A 14,486-nucleotide genomic window follows, 5' to 3' on the forward strand; every position below is an offset into this window, starting at 1 on the left:
CATTGCAGACTGGTACCAAAAGCAAAGGCCCACTGTATCAGCATGGATGCTTCCGGTATTATGGTTACTGTGTGATTTATGTTGGAGGAAATTAGAACAGTCTTAGTTTTATCATACAATCATTTCTGCATATCCTACCTGAGCCAACAAGTCTATACAAAGCCACACACACCTACAAAAAAAACAAAACAAAAAACCCCAGACTGATAAACTGTAATGAAGCACATGTAATTTATTTATGTATTTATTATTCTTCAAGTTGGTACTTTATTAACGCTCCCATTTTTGCAAATGTTTTATGTTCATTCCACAATTTCAAAGCAATACGTCCATATCTAATATCATGTAACACTAAAACTTTCTAAAATGTGGATTTTGTTGAAGCAAATCAGCCATATAGCAGAGTTCACTTTTAATGGGCTAATTTGTTTGACCCTTTGAGGCCGTATAAAAGCCAACGCTAGCTACAGCCGTTCAGCTACATCTTTAAAGCGTTAGAAAAATACCTGACGGCGGAGATGCTATATTGCCTGTAGTGGTCTTGTCTTTATCTCCAAAATAGGTTTCTTATCTTGAAGCAGATGCTTAATACAACTCTTTAATAGAAACTGCTCATCAAATTAGTATAATAATCAGAGCATTATTTTTACCAGGTGTGTTTTCTTTTCACTCAAATACAGGACTTCTGTATTTTTTTCACTGACTGCAAGATTAAATTGTCAATGTTTACATTCTAGACATTCAGCTCTTATGTTAGATTACACCACAGTAATCGAAACAGGAATTGCTTGGTATTTACAACAGGTCATGGCAATTTTATATAGACTCAAACTATATGTTCGGAGGTCTTGTGTGTGTTCTGAAACAAATCAAAAGCTGTGACGATGTATTCATGTACAAAATCAACCCTTTTTTTCTACTTCTGTGCTGACTCTTAAAACAACATAAACTTTACAGAAAAAAACATGAGGGTAGGACAACATTAATCCGGCGCCAGATAAACATGTGAGGGAAGGACATTGATCCCTTGCCAGAGCAACCTTCTAGTGTCCAATTATGAAAATTAATTCAGAAATCCATCACCCTACAAGAATGTTGAATAGTTTTACACAGGTTAAATGGGGTCTAATTTTCTAAAGCAGATTGTCTGGCCAATGCAGTTCTATCCCGGAGACTACGTAGCTTAATCCAATACACTGTTACCATTTCAAGGGAATGATGATACTGATGATACTGGCATTCCATGATATGACATTTGGAGTCAGGATTTGTCATCTTTCATTTGAAGGCAAGATCCAAAACCATTTTTCTTTATTTTTAGAGAAAGTAATCAGAAAGTGCATGATCATTTTGATGAAGAATTAGATGCAATGGTTGAGATTTTATTCAGTAAAGTTCCATAAAGCAATTGTTCTGCATCTCATCTGGTAGAGCAGACTGGTTCCCTTTGATTTGATTTGATTCCCATTTTGATTCTGGGGGAGCATACATACTGTTATACTGATAAATACATGCAAGGCACTCTCTCTCTCTCTCTCTCTCTCTCTCTCTCTCTCTCTCTCTCTCTCTCTCTCTCTCTCTCTCTCTCTCTCTATATATATATATATATATATATATATATATATATATATATATATATATAAATTTTAAAGGTTGTTCCATTTTTTGCATCAGGGGAGCATGATCAGTAGTGCCACCATGCCACACCACCTTATGCAAAGGCTCAGGCTGCACAGCCATTCAGTGCAGAATCTACAGGCCTTGCTCCAGTGGGATTTAGACGGGAAGACTCCCAGATCTTGTTCCGGCTTCTTTAGTGCCACCAAGAGCCATGAGGGGCTCCTAGCACATGTATTAAATATGGCAAGGGGTGAAGGTTTTATATTCTCAAAGTAATTTTTAAAAAACTATGGAATTGAGATTATTGTAGATGGTATTTTTAATAATGCTGTCCCCCGGCTTTATAAACTGACAAGTTTAAACTGACAAGTTTAAGGCGTGAGCTTTTACAACTTTGTGAACTTTTGTAAACTGAAAACTCAACATTTGAAACAAAACTTTCATGCATGGTAGGTGTTTTCTCCATGTGCCATTGTTAAGTTGTTAAAAAATGATGCAAAAAAAATTTAATACACTACTTCAGACATGCCACAGCACAGAATTAGCAGTATGATGAGGTATCAATTTTTCATCTTTGTCTCAGCATACTGGAGTTGAGAGAAGGCTGGGATTCACAAGGGGTTCGTGTTTTATTTGGTACAATCCTGCATACCACATTGCATGTTTTCTTTGGTATGATACTTATAAACAATGATGAGCGTATGGAAACCAACCTTAGCCAACATGGGCTATAGGACTGAAGCTGTTATGTCCCCATCTGAAATCTTACGTTTTAGAATTTGTGGGTCACAGAGATTGACAAATTACTCGCCTGAAACTCTGGATATTTCTCTTCATGTGTCACTTGTCCAGGCTGATTCTCCAACCGGGACACACAAGTAGCGCGGGCCGTGCTTGATCAGATACCTGGATGGGACTGCCTTGCATTTCATGCTCCTTTGAAATCTCAGCTTTGGCCAAAACCTTTGGACAAGTTTAAAGAAAAGTAAATCACGAATCTAAATATACTTAATCTAAAAGTAGATGTACCATAATGGAAAGTGAGAAATGTGACTTCATATTAAAGGATTTTTTTTAATGAATCAGAACCATATATATATATATATATATATATATATATATATATGTAGTTCTGATTCATAATATATATATATATATATATATATATATATATATATATATATATATATATACTGCAAAATTAGTTTGACTTCCTCTGTAATATTGTGCAAATATAGAAACTGATTGCATTTTTCAAGTGAAATGGAGAAACATACAATAAATTTCTTTTTGTTATTTCCATGTTTCTTTGACATTAAAGTTACCCAGGAGTGGTGTGTCCAACAGACTCCCATATTTCATACACATTTTCAACACTCCAGCAAGTTTGAGATAGACCCAGAATACTTGGCAAGTAGTGAGGATCCTTTTTTGCTGAACAGTGCATTTTCCCCTCTATAAAGCAACATCCCCTTTAGAACAGGCTAATAAAAAATGAGCCACTAGCTACCATTAACAACACATTATTAAAAATGTCCTAAAAAGTGAAAAAAGTGTCAAGTGAGTACAGTTTTCTGATACTAACAATTCCGTTACAATGATCATTCTAACTGTGTAAACAGGAATACAAGACCAATAAACTATTTTTCAAATAAACAGATTTTTGGATATAAGTAGTAATTAATCTTCAAATGTCTCTGAATAATTCTTTTTGCATCCATATACTTCCAAGGTCACATGGTTAGGCACACCTGGGCAGTTTCGCTGCTGTGCTACACAAACAGTAGGACAGCCAAACACCACAACACAGTGCTACAGAAACAGTAGGACAGCCAAACACCACAACACAGTGGTACACAAACAGTAGGACAGCCAAACACCACAACACAGTGGTACACAAACAGTAGGACAGCCAAACACCACAACACAGTGGCACACAAACAGTAGGACAGCCAAACACCACTACAAAAAGAATCAATTCCATCCACTCCTTTTGTATAGGTCAAACTTAATGAGTCGCACTTTTGAAGGCTAAAGTTATATAGTTTATATCAAATATAGGAAATTCTGCAAGAACGAATTGAAATCACTAATCTTGTTAAAACTTTCCTAAGTAGCCTTTATTTCACGGACATTGTGACTACTGCATTATAAATAGCTTTAAGATATTTAAAGCTTTTGTACAGTACAATTAAGACCAAAGAAGATGACCACAATGCGGCTTCATACACGTCCTTGCCTAATATGATGTTGTCTGTGTGTTCAGGCATATGATGTACTCAGATTCCTCTTATCCTGAAGGTATGTTGCATTTATACCCAGTAATCTCAGTGCTTGTTGAAGCTTTAATGTGTTGAATTAGGGTCACGTTGCAAATCACATGTGTATACTGACTCCAAAAACATAACTGGAACACTCAAAGTCAAGTTTTAAGTAAAACATTTCTGGTAGGTTATTTCCAGTGCTGTTTACTGCTCATCATGATCTGACAAGTTTTAACCTTACTGGGAAAATAAACATGTGTTCACTCTACCTCATACCTGGTGAGTTTGGGGAGTTGTGCAGGAGACCCTTCTGTGAACCTGATCTGACTGGGCTTAAATGTTTATTTATTTAGCAAAACAAATGTTTAAACATTTTAAGGAGTTAATCAATGCCCTAAAGCAAACAGGGTCCAATTTTAGGCCTTGGAGCAGTATTTCTTAAGATGGACTTTGTAGGCTGTTGATACTGTTACTGCTCATAAACCACATATAGGGCATAAGAGTGAACAAAAGGCATTTCACAGCTACCATTAATATGGTCCATTTTCTGAACAAAACATCCTTAAATATTATTATATAGGCTTAAGGATACTGCCATAATTGGCTGTAGCTCTAAATACCTTTCTCCTGGAAGCTCATGTTGGACAAAGTAACTTGAAGAGGCTTGGCTTTTGAGCAAGAAGTACGAGTGGTGGTGTTTATGGGGCTAGTGTTTGGGCAGGCTGCAGACTCACTATCTACGCTGTTCCTATTGGAGGATCCCAAGCTGAGGTCTTTGAAGGAGTGGTCCACAGATGGGCTGGACCCACACTGACTAGGATGACTGCCTCCCGGGAAGACCTTGTTGGCTTCAGACAGATAGAGCAGAGTCTGGGAGGTGCTCGTGACCTCCCTGAGAGATGATGGGGAGGGTATGGAGGAGGTGGACGAGACTCGCTGCTCCTCCATACGCTGAAAGCTGCTTCGCCTCTGCTGGCCCTGAGCTCCGAGCTTGCAGAACAGACACTTGACGTTTTCGATGAGTTTCAAGAGTACTGCTTTTCTGAGTAAGATGTAGATCCAGGGATCCAAAATAGGATTGATTGAAGCAAAACGGATTGCCAGAAGATCAGGATTCTTGTCCAACCTTGTTTCCACTGGAACATTGTACAATTGATTGACAAACACCTGCACCTATAGAGAAACACATTGGGGATTTTTTTGACAATGAACAACAACAACAACAAAAAAATTAAATAAAATAATTAAAACAATACTGTTTCTCGAAAGAGCATCACTTGACTGTTTGACCTTTTTAAAAGGACCTTGTTTTATGATAACAGGGTAATAGCTATCCTACATAAATGCCAGTACGGGAGAGGGATTGGGCCCATGACGCACTTTAGTATGGATATTTTTGCTAATCAGCCAATTAACGTTTGTGACACCTTGAGACAAAAGAAAAGAAACAAACCAAAAGACTAGAAACTTACGACAAGTGGAATGGAGCAAATGAGGACCACGGCAGACGTGGCTATGAGCAAAATGACCATTTGGAGTTCAGCACCAGCCAGCCGTCCAAAGTTGCGGTTCCTCCCGGACTCCGGCGCTCTTCCTTGTTCAGTCCCTAATGACGTTCTTCGTACAAATCTTCGGTGCATTCTGATCAATGCACCGCACACTAGTATATTACATATCACAGTCGACAGAATAAGAGCAGAGCTAACACCAGCATACATGTATGAGAAAGCAGCATGCGTAGTCTTATTAGTTCTCCAGTCAATGAAGCACCAGGTTTGTGGGTACTGCATTTTCACCTCACCAAATCCCATACTTGGCAAAGCGCAAAATGGTATATTTGAAACGTAAATTGCAAAAAGCGTGAAACCTGCGAGTTTTTTGTCAACGTAATCGTTGTAGAAATAAGCGTGGTTGATTGCTATGTACCTCTCCACGGACATAGCACATATTATGCTTAGTCCTGCTAAAGAAAAGAAGAGCAGAACGAATCCAAAATACTGGCACAGCGGATCTCCATCCGGCCACGACCCTTTTACATAAGTTGCAATGGTAACAGGACTTGCAAGGACGGTCCCTAGAAGATCAGTTACCGCAAGTCCACAAACTAAGGTGTAAAACGTTGTCTCTTTCTGCTCTTTTCTGGATTTGCAAAGCACGACGATGGCAATCAAGTTGCTTATCACACCAAAAATAAACATAATGACAGGAATGGTTGGTTCCATCCTCCGTAAAATAACAGCACTGTTGTTCATATCTGTTCAATCTAATCTTGTACCTGTTTTTGTATCGTTTCAAAAACTCCATCAACCGCCTCCCTTGTGCGCTATGCCATTTTCCAAAAAGAAGGCGATGTGTGCTTTGCGCACGCGGAAAAACAAGTTCCTGCAGAGGTTGTGAGCGTTTGGAGTAGTTTCATTGCGACACAGCAGCAAGTTCATTCTTTCAGGCAGAAAACATCGCTTGGGTTCTTCTCTTTTCGGTGGTACGCATGTCGTTTCGTTACGCTCAGCTCTAAATTGACGTGGGCACTTTGTACTTTTGCGTTGAAATCTCCGCGATTGAGCTGTCGCCCCGCCTCTGCCTTCGTTATTCGGACATAATTGCTAAGAATGGAGACAGTTAAAAATGTACTTTCTTAAAAGTAAATGTACTTAAGCATAAACGCTCGCACTAAATTATGTCGCAGCACTATTTCAGACTGTGCTTTCAGCGACTTTTTTTTTATTTTTATAAATACACGTATACGACTTTTATCTCACAGTCGTCGGGTGTTCTTTCTATTGGTATTAACATGGATATAGTCCGATTTTAACAAGATCCATTTCATTAGCTGGGGCAGACTATAACACACCCTTAACGTACGCCGATTCAGTTCATCCGACAACAGCTTTTCCGTGATTTATGCATAGTGACAGGTGTCCTCCTTAAGCTATTCTTCTACTTTGAAGCAACTATCAGTTAAGTTTCTAAATCAAACCACTGCAGTATGACAGTAAATACTGCAATGTTATGACATGGTGCAACATGCGGTCTGAAGCGTTGTTCAATGAGGTATGCTATAGTATTCAAACTAACTGCAGAGTGTGTAACCTGCTGCATTCCTGCTGTGTCATTATATAAGAAATGTAAATGTGGGATAAGGATGCCATCAACCTGCCCATACAGCGCATCTAAGGGTCTGTAACCACCCCTGCTAGGGTCTCAGACAGCCACATATGGGCTTTCAACATGTTTTTAAGTTAGCATATTTTAAAACTAATATATATTTTAGTTTTTAGGTTTAGACAGTGTGAAGGGAATGTGTAGGACAACAGATCGAAATCAAAACTCCTGAAAACCACAATTATGTATCACTTTGAAAGTCCTGAATACGAAGACGCTGCGTTGTGCAATGTAGCTCTTGACGGTGAGCCAAACTGAAAGATACAAACGCTTTCAGTTTATCATTTGGGGGAATTTTTTTGTTTTTGCTCCGCCGAAGGCGATTCTAATTATAAACATAACAGCTACCTAGAGTTGAACACAATTATGCCTTTATAGTTGCCAGCATGTGGAGACACATTTTGTTGGATGGTTTGCCAAGTGCAGCACAGCCATTCCCATTTCAGTCTTCCGTCCTATGTTATTCTTTGAGACAGTAGGCATGGGTCTACCCTTAAAACCTTCTTAAGGTATACTTCATATTAATGCACATACCTACAGTTGGTGTATTTATTACGCGATGTTATTACAAATGATAAAGAGCTTTATGTCTTCCTGATCTACTTACATTGGCTCTCCACCAAGCCAGCAGGAATTTCTGGACTTTTTAGCTCTGAGCGGAAAGGAATAAACTAGTAGCCCTAAAATAACTTTGGTTTCTATAAATTTGAATGAAGATTTTCACATGTTTAATTATGTCTTGATAATGTAGTAAATATTAAGAATGACCCATGAAAAAGGGGTTATTGTCTAGATACACTATAAAAGACTGGAATAAAGCACTTATACATGGATTACTCTAATTCTCAGACATACCAATGAGGGAAGATACTTGTCCCATATGTATCAGGCACAGGGCAAAATTAAAACAGTTTACTTAATTCAATAATACTTTAAATAATAAAAGTGTTTTATTACAATCAATATAGGTATCCTATTCCTAAAGGGGACATGCTGGAATCTTGCTCCTTTAGAACTCACAAAGCCAACTTTCCGAACAAACATTATGAGGAGTCTGAACAGGAATGACATTTGATGGGAAGTCATCACATAACTTGTGCAGGAGTCCATCTGTAATAGACAGAGGCATCATTACCTGCTATCAGTAATGAGCACATTTTCTGAATCTGTTGTTCCTGTAGACTTGTTTATGCAGAAAAAATTCCCCAGCATAGAATGAACACTTACAGTAATCCTCTGCATCCGGCGGGGCTGAAATGAATAAACCATTGTGTGTTATTAAAATGCAGGGTGTTTTACTCTGTGATAATAAAAATCATGTTATAAAGTGTTTTAGGTGAGACACTGAGATATGCTTGAACCATAGCATCTCGGTGATTTCAAATTTTGTGATCAGTTAAAATATTGCACAGCTATTGTCTCATCATGTGGTTACTGGATGAAAAGTCCCATAATACAGCCAACTAATTTAGGCCCTGTCAGCTGGGGGAAAGGCCACATATTGTGAGAAACCACTTTCTGTGGCATATGCAGAACATCAAATTCGATAAGCTATTACATTAAATCAGCTAAATCAGGATAAGATAAATCCGATTATGTGGGCAAGGCTTTTATGTCGTTGTGTAATTGGCCTCGCTGCTCCTACTTTTACACACCCTAAAATGTGATTTGCCACTTTTCTGTTTTTTTTCTTCTTTTATTTAATCATGGTCATTGTCCACTTTCAGAACAAAGCTGCTATTTTTTCGTTGTCCACTTTTAGATGTTTAAACATGAACATGCCGTACTGCTCATCTTTGCAATTTTTTTAAAGGTTGTATCATATAAGAATAGCTGATATCCAAGTTTGAATATTTAATAATATTTTGGTTTATATATACATAACTAAAGCTAAATGCAATTTATAAAACATATTTTCATGCAACTTTTCATGCAAAGTTTTTGATTGTTTTTGATTAACTTATGTGAACTTACAAATAAAGGAAATGCATTTAAAAAAAATAATTTCTTGCATGCAGGTCTTAAGAAAAATCTCCAGCTTGCTGAAAGCCTTAAAATCACGATCAGTGTCTAGGTCTTAATTGGCTTAACTGAGAATGCATGTAGAATTTCTAAAAATAATTACCAGTTAAACAATTCATATGCACCATTAATGCAAAAAAACAAAACAAAACAAAACTGTGATGTTAGATCTGTAAGTCTGTCATGACTAGAAAAAAATGTAATTTTTACATGAAGAATTAGCTAGTTTGAGTGGGTAGTGGAATGTACCACTCCACCTTCTACATGTGAAGATAATAGCCATTGAAGATCAAGAAACTGCAAGTTCAAGCATAGTTATTTGATACAATGACACTGTGACTAAATTCCAGTACAACCTGTCACTTCCTTGAATCAGTAGGTAAATATGAGGCAAATACTCTAAGATAACTATGCCCTTTTTTGTGTTGTGCTTACACTGTATTAAAAGTTTTTGATGAATATATTATCTAATCCACATTGGATTTTTTTTCTGGCAGTTGTGTCTGCAGAAAACTGTTTAGTGGGGGAGACAGAGTGTGCCACACAAAAAGGCCACAGAGCACAGAGGAATTTCAGGGTATCCAAATGAATAAAAAGGTAAATTTGCCATATTAGTGCATTATTAATTACATTCTGTTTAGTTCCTTCGTCTGATCTCATGTAAATATCAAATAATGATATTCAGCCAAGGAATCATTAATTTGCCTATCAAATTCCAATTTCAATACATCATCTTCAATAAATCAAGGATGTGGGATTGTCTTCCATTCTTAGAAAAATTTCAATCTACTGTAATTTGGCAATCTTAACGTAACTAATGTAGCTAACTTGCATTTTCAGTATAAGGGTGCAAGTGAAAAAGCCTATACACAGGCTTGAAAAATTACATAAAGGGTACAATAATCAAATACATATAACTGTAAATGGAACCCAGTAAAAAAATGGCAGTAAATACGAGAGCAATCATACCTTAAAATTTGTCAGTACTTTGGAAAAAGCAACAACACCGTGGGAACATGTATGTTAATGTGTTTGTTTCATTTTGTTGTTCAACCAAAAATGTGTTTAGCAGTGGTCACACTAGACATTTGCAATTCGCGCTCTGTAAAAGAGGTGCGGCCAAGGCAGGGCTAGAAGATTTGCACTGCAGACAGTCGTCCATATTGGTGTGGTTACTAGCTTGGCTAGCATTGACTAGCGAGACTGCGGTGAGAATGAGGAAACAATGGAAAGCAGTACTACTAGATTTACTTCTGCTATAAGAAAATATACTCATTCAACATCTGAAATTATGTTGAAATATCAATTATAAGCCACTTTTGGTAAATTACGATTACAAGCATGCTAGGCTAATGGGTACTAGCTGCTCTTTAAATGCATTTAAAGTTCACTAAATTAGTTTATGCTACAAATACAAAAAGTTTTGTTTATTGCAAATTTATTGGAATCTTTGTTAACCAGTTTATGGGAAATGTGGGAGTGCAGTATTCAGCATGCAACTGTATGTCGTACATTTGCCATTTTTCTTGATAGTAAAATAAAGTTATTAAAGGTCATTTGTCATATACATGCATATGTCCTTGTATATTGTCCCTGTGTCCATCACAACTGTTTGGAAGAACACCCTTGCTGTGCAGAACACATACGATTAAAGTGAGATTAGGGAAGAGCTATTCCCTTTAAAGACTCCACTACATATTCCATTACCACTCATACCACTCACTCAAGTCAAGAATGAACTGTATTGAGCAAATGGCAGTGATCAGCAAAGTGGAAGAAACCACACAATGGTGTTCAGGGATTGGGGTAATACCCAAAAAATCAGAAGACAATCCTCACCTATGCATAGACCTTATAAAGCTTAATGAGTTTGTGTAAAGAGAAAATTACATGCTACATGCTCCAGTTTAATAGAAGCTTGGTTCCCTAGCTAGTTGATAACATTTTTAGCAAGTTAGTCATGAATATGGGCTTTTGGCAAATCGCTTTGGCTGTGAAGTCAGATAAGGTCACAACTTTCATTATGCCATTTGGGCACTGTTTCTTCAACGTCTTACCATTTGGCATAGTGTCAGTGCCTGAGAATTTCCAAAACCACTCTGGCAGTGAAGTCACCGAAAAACTAGACTGTATGGTTTGCCGCATGGATGGCGTGCTAGTGTGGGGCTGCTCACAAGAAAAGCATGAAAATTGCCTTTGCACTGTGCTAGGAAAGATGGAACATTCTGCTATCCATTCACAGTGTGTGTGCATTCACAGTGTGAGGTGAAATTCCAGGATCAGGTCCTCTCTGACACAGGGGTGAAGCCTGACCCAGTAAAAACAGCAGGAGTCAAAGCCATGGCAAAGCCATGGAGATCTGTAGCCTACACATCTCTCATGCCTGTTAAATAGAGTTATTTGCAGGTGGAAAAAAAAGAAGCTCCTAGGCTCACTTGGGTATGTGAGAGATTCCGAGACATTCTAATAGGATAGTACTTTGAATAGGAGATTAACCACAAGCCACTTCTGAGTCTCCTGGGAGCCCAAGCGCTGGACGCCTTACCTCCATGGATTCAGTGTTTCAGAAGGAGACGTGTGTTACTCCTACAAAATTTGTCATGCTCCCAGAAAAAGCCTATGGACAGCAGACATGTTGTCACATGCACTACTGTGAAAGAAAGAAGCAAACACAGACAGTGACCTGATGGAGAGTACAAACATTTATGTAGCCAACATCATAGAACATTTCCCAGTGAGCATGCCTTACCTGGATAAGCTGAGAGAACACCTTGTGGTAGACAGCGGGTACTTTAGCATGAGGATGTATCCAGATAGATGTCTAGAGTTCAATCAATGTTCAGTGGTTAAGGTACTTGACTTGTAATTGGAAGGTTGCTGGTTCAAGTCCCACCACTGTCAAGTTGCCAATGTTTGGCCCCTGATCAAGGCTCTTAACCCTCAATTGCTCAGGTTGTACTCAATCATAATTGTTAGTTGGTTTGGATAAAAGTGACAGGTAAACATAAAATGGAAGAGCATACCTCAAATAATACTTGAGCAAACCAGATTATTGCTTAAGAGAACTATTAGCTGTAGTATCAGGGCTTCACAAGTTCTACCTTTACCTCTATGGCCCCTGCATCCTTAAGACTGAGCATGCTTTGCTGACGTAGTTCAAAGTGCCTGTAGGCCAGATAGCATCCTACCGTTCAACGCCTTGCTGCCATGGGGCACTTAGATGTGGGGGAAAAAAGCACAGCCAAAAAGGGGCTGCTGCAGCAGTCACATGTCTTGTTCCAGTCTGTCTACTAATGGGGGTTGCTGTGGAAATCCTGGGCACTTTTCCCAGGAACCACAATGTTCCTGTGGTCATGCATTATTTCTTGAAGTGGCCCAAAGCATATGCGGTCGCGAAGCGGAGCATAGCCACAACAACTAGTAGATGAGTTCTTCTGCCATTCTGTAGTGCCTGAGGAGCTCCACATTGACCAGGGGGGCAACTTTGTGGTCAGTGGTCATGGCTGAGTGTCTGGAAGACTGCTCCCCTACGTCCCCAGAGCGATGGCCTTGTGGTGTGCTTCAACCGCATGCTCACCACCCAGCTACATTAGTGACTACACCATTGTGACTAGGACCACCATTTAGCCCTGTCTCGATATGCAACTGGGGTCTGGGAAAACAACCCACGCCACCAAATAGGACTCTGGCAGAAGTTCTTTTTGGAGGGCCCCTGCATGGTTGAGGAGCTCCTGGGTGAGGTGCTTTATCAGGTCTGGATGGAGCATCGGATTATTGTAGTCCATCGGTGCCAGCTTGCCCTGTACCAGCCCCATGAAAGGGAGCCCTTGCCTGGCCAGGATAAGGAGACATGCCACAGCACTGAACTCCCATGATGGAGTCTGATTCCCTGCAGCCTGTAATTTTTAAAAATGCGTTGTTTTATTAGTTGATTCTGTGTATGTATTTTAGTTTACTTTAGCCTCTTTTGCCTGATTAGTAGTTTCTTTTAAATGTACACCGTACTCATGCCTGTTTGTCCTCTTAGTTACACAACTCTCTTCTTCCTTTTTTTTTTTTATAACTGCTGTCTGTCCTGGTACACCAGTAAATGAGTTCACTCCCACCGGATTCGTTTATATTCCTCCAGAACACAAATGCCCTAGATTTTCAGGCAATTCCTCACATGATTTGTTGACTGTTGAGGAATGGGTAGAATATGTTCATTGCTGTTTAATTGCTAGACATATGCATTTAGATGAAAAAGCTCCATTTTCTTATGATTTATTGGATGGGATATTCAGCAAAAGCTGAAATAAAAATTCTCCTGGCCCAAGATCACTCTGACTTTTGCTGTTTTATCTGACAGTTTTCACATTCGTATGTAGAGGCTCAAATGAGGGGAAGACATTAAGAGAATTTCCTCATGCCCTAATATTGCTGATGGAGGTTGTGGTACGCTCTTGATGATATTGTATTTAACTCAATAGCAAGCTTATTTGCCTGTGTTGTAATGGCATTGGTCAGATAAGCATAGTTCTTTAGGGGTAGAGTCTTGGATGCAGGGACTTAAATCAATGGGCCAGCTAATGTATCAAGCAGTGAGTCAACTTTAAAATACCTCCTGATATAGGGAGCCAACCATCATGAGGAAAGAAGCAAGGCTCTAATTCAATATAAGGCCTCTTCAAATCCTATAGGGCAGTGCCCTGTAGTTGAAGTATTAATGGGAAGGGTGAGAGTTCGTTCATTACTGGACACTGGCTCTGTGATAACAATTGTGTAGTTTTATTATACAACATTTTCAGCCCCAGGTCCAGGACAAGTTACAGTCATATAGCTGGCTTCAACTTAAAGCAGCCAATGCATTTGAGATACTCTACCAAGGCTACCCTACTTAGAGCTTGATGTAGAACTACTGGGAAATATTTTACCTGCCACGGGTTTCCTAGTCATTTGGATGTAGCTACTCAGCAAAAGAGGGCCTTAGTGCCAGGGCTGATGGGTATGAATGTTTTAACTTCTTGTTTACAATAGTTATTTAGCTAATATGGTGCTATGTTGTTTACTCATCTACTTTGCGGTAGACACTGCCTGGAAACAGGCATTGATTGAATGCCAGACTTTTGATCATCTGGTAAAGTCTGGTAACTTGGGTAAAGTAACTGTTCATAGAGGCCCAGCAGTATGAATTACTTCTAGGTATATTATTATGGAATCTGCAGTCTGCCATAAGGAGTCAACTCCACAGATGACATCTGTACTGTTAGAGCCAGTAGCTGCTATGAGTATCTCTTTAGCCCTGTGTGTCCTGCCGGCTAGTGCATTTCTCTCAATAACTAGAGGTGCTGTTGATATCCTTTTTAATTAATGTAAGGGTCCAGGATACATGGATAAAACCTAAGATGTCGCTTAGGTTTTAACCAGGAGACCTTCATT

At 38.9% G+C, this 14,486-nt stretch overlaps 1 protein-coding gene across 1 annotated transcript; it reads right to left on the minus strand.

Moving 5' to 3' along the window:
• Positions 1–4,495: 4,495 nt before the first annotated feature.
• On the minus strand, positions 4,496–6,136 carry ptger4a (prostaglandin E receptor 4 (subtype EP4) a). Its single transcript, XM_026999797.2, has 2 exons — positions 5,357–6,136; positions 4,496–5,057 (listed from the first exon to the last, which is right to left on the minus strand). The coding sequence occupies exons 1-2, from the start codon at positions 6,134–6,136 to the stop codon at positions 4,497–4,499; spliced, it is 1,341 nt and encodes a 446-aa protein (XP_026855598.2). The 3' UTR covers position 4,496.
• Positions 6,137–14,486: the final 8,350 nt, after the last annotated feature.

The sequence above is a fragment of the Electrophorus electricus genome, chromosome 23, assembly GCF_013358815.1.
Source record: "Electrophorus electricus isolate fEleEle1 chromosome 23, fEleEle1.pri, whole genome shotgun sequence".
In the NCBI taxonomy this organism is placed as follows: domain Eukaryota; kingdom Metazoa; phylum Chordata; class Actinopteri; order Gymnotiformes; family Gymnotidae; genus Electrophorus; species Electrophorus electricus.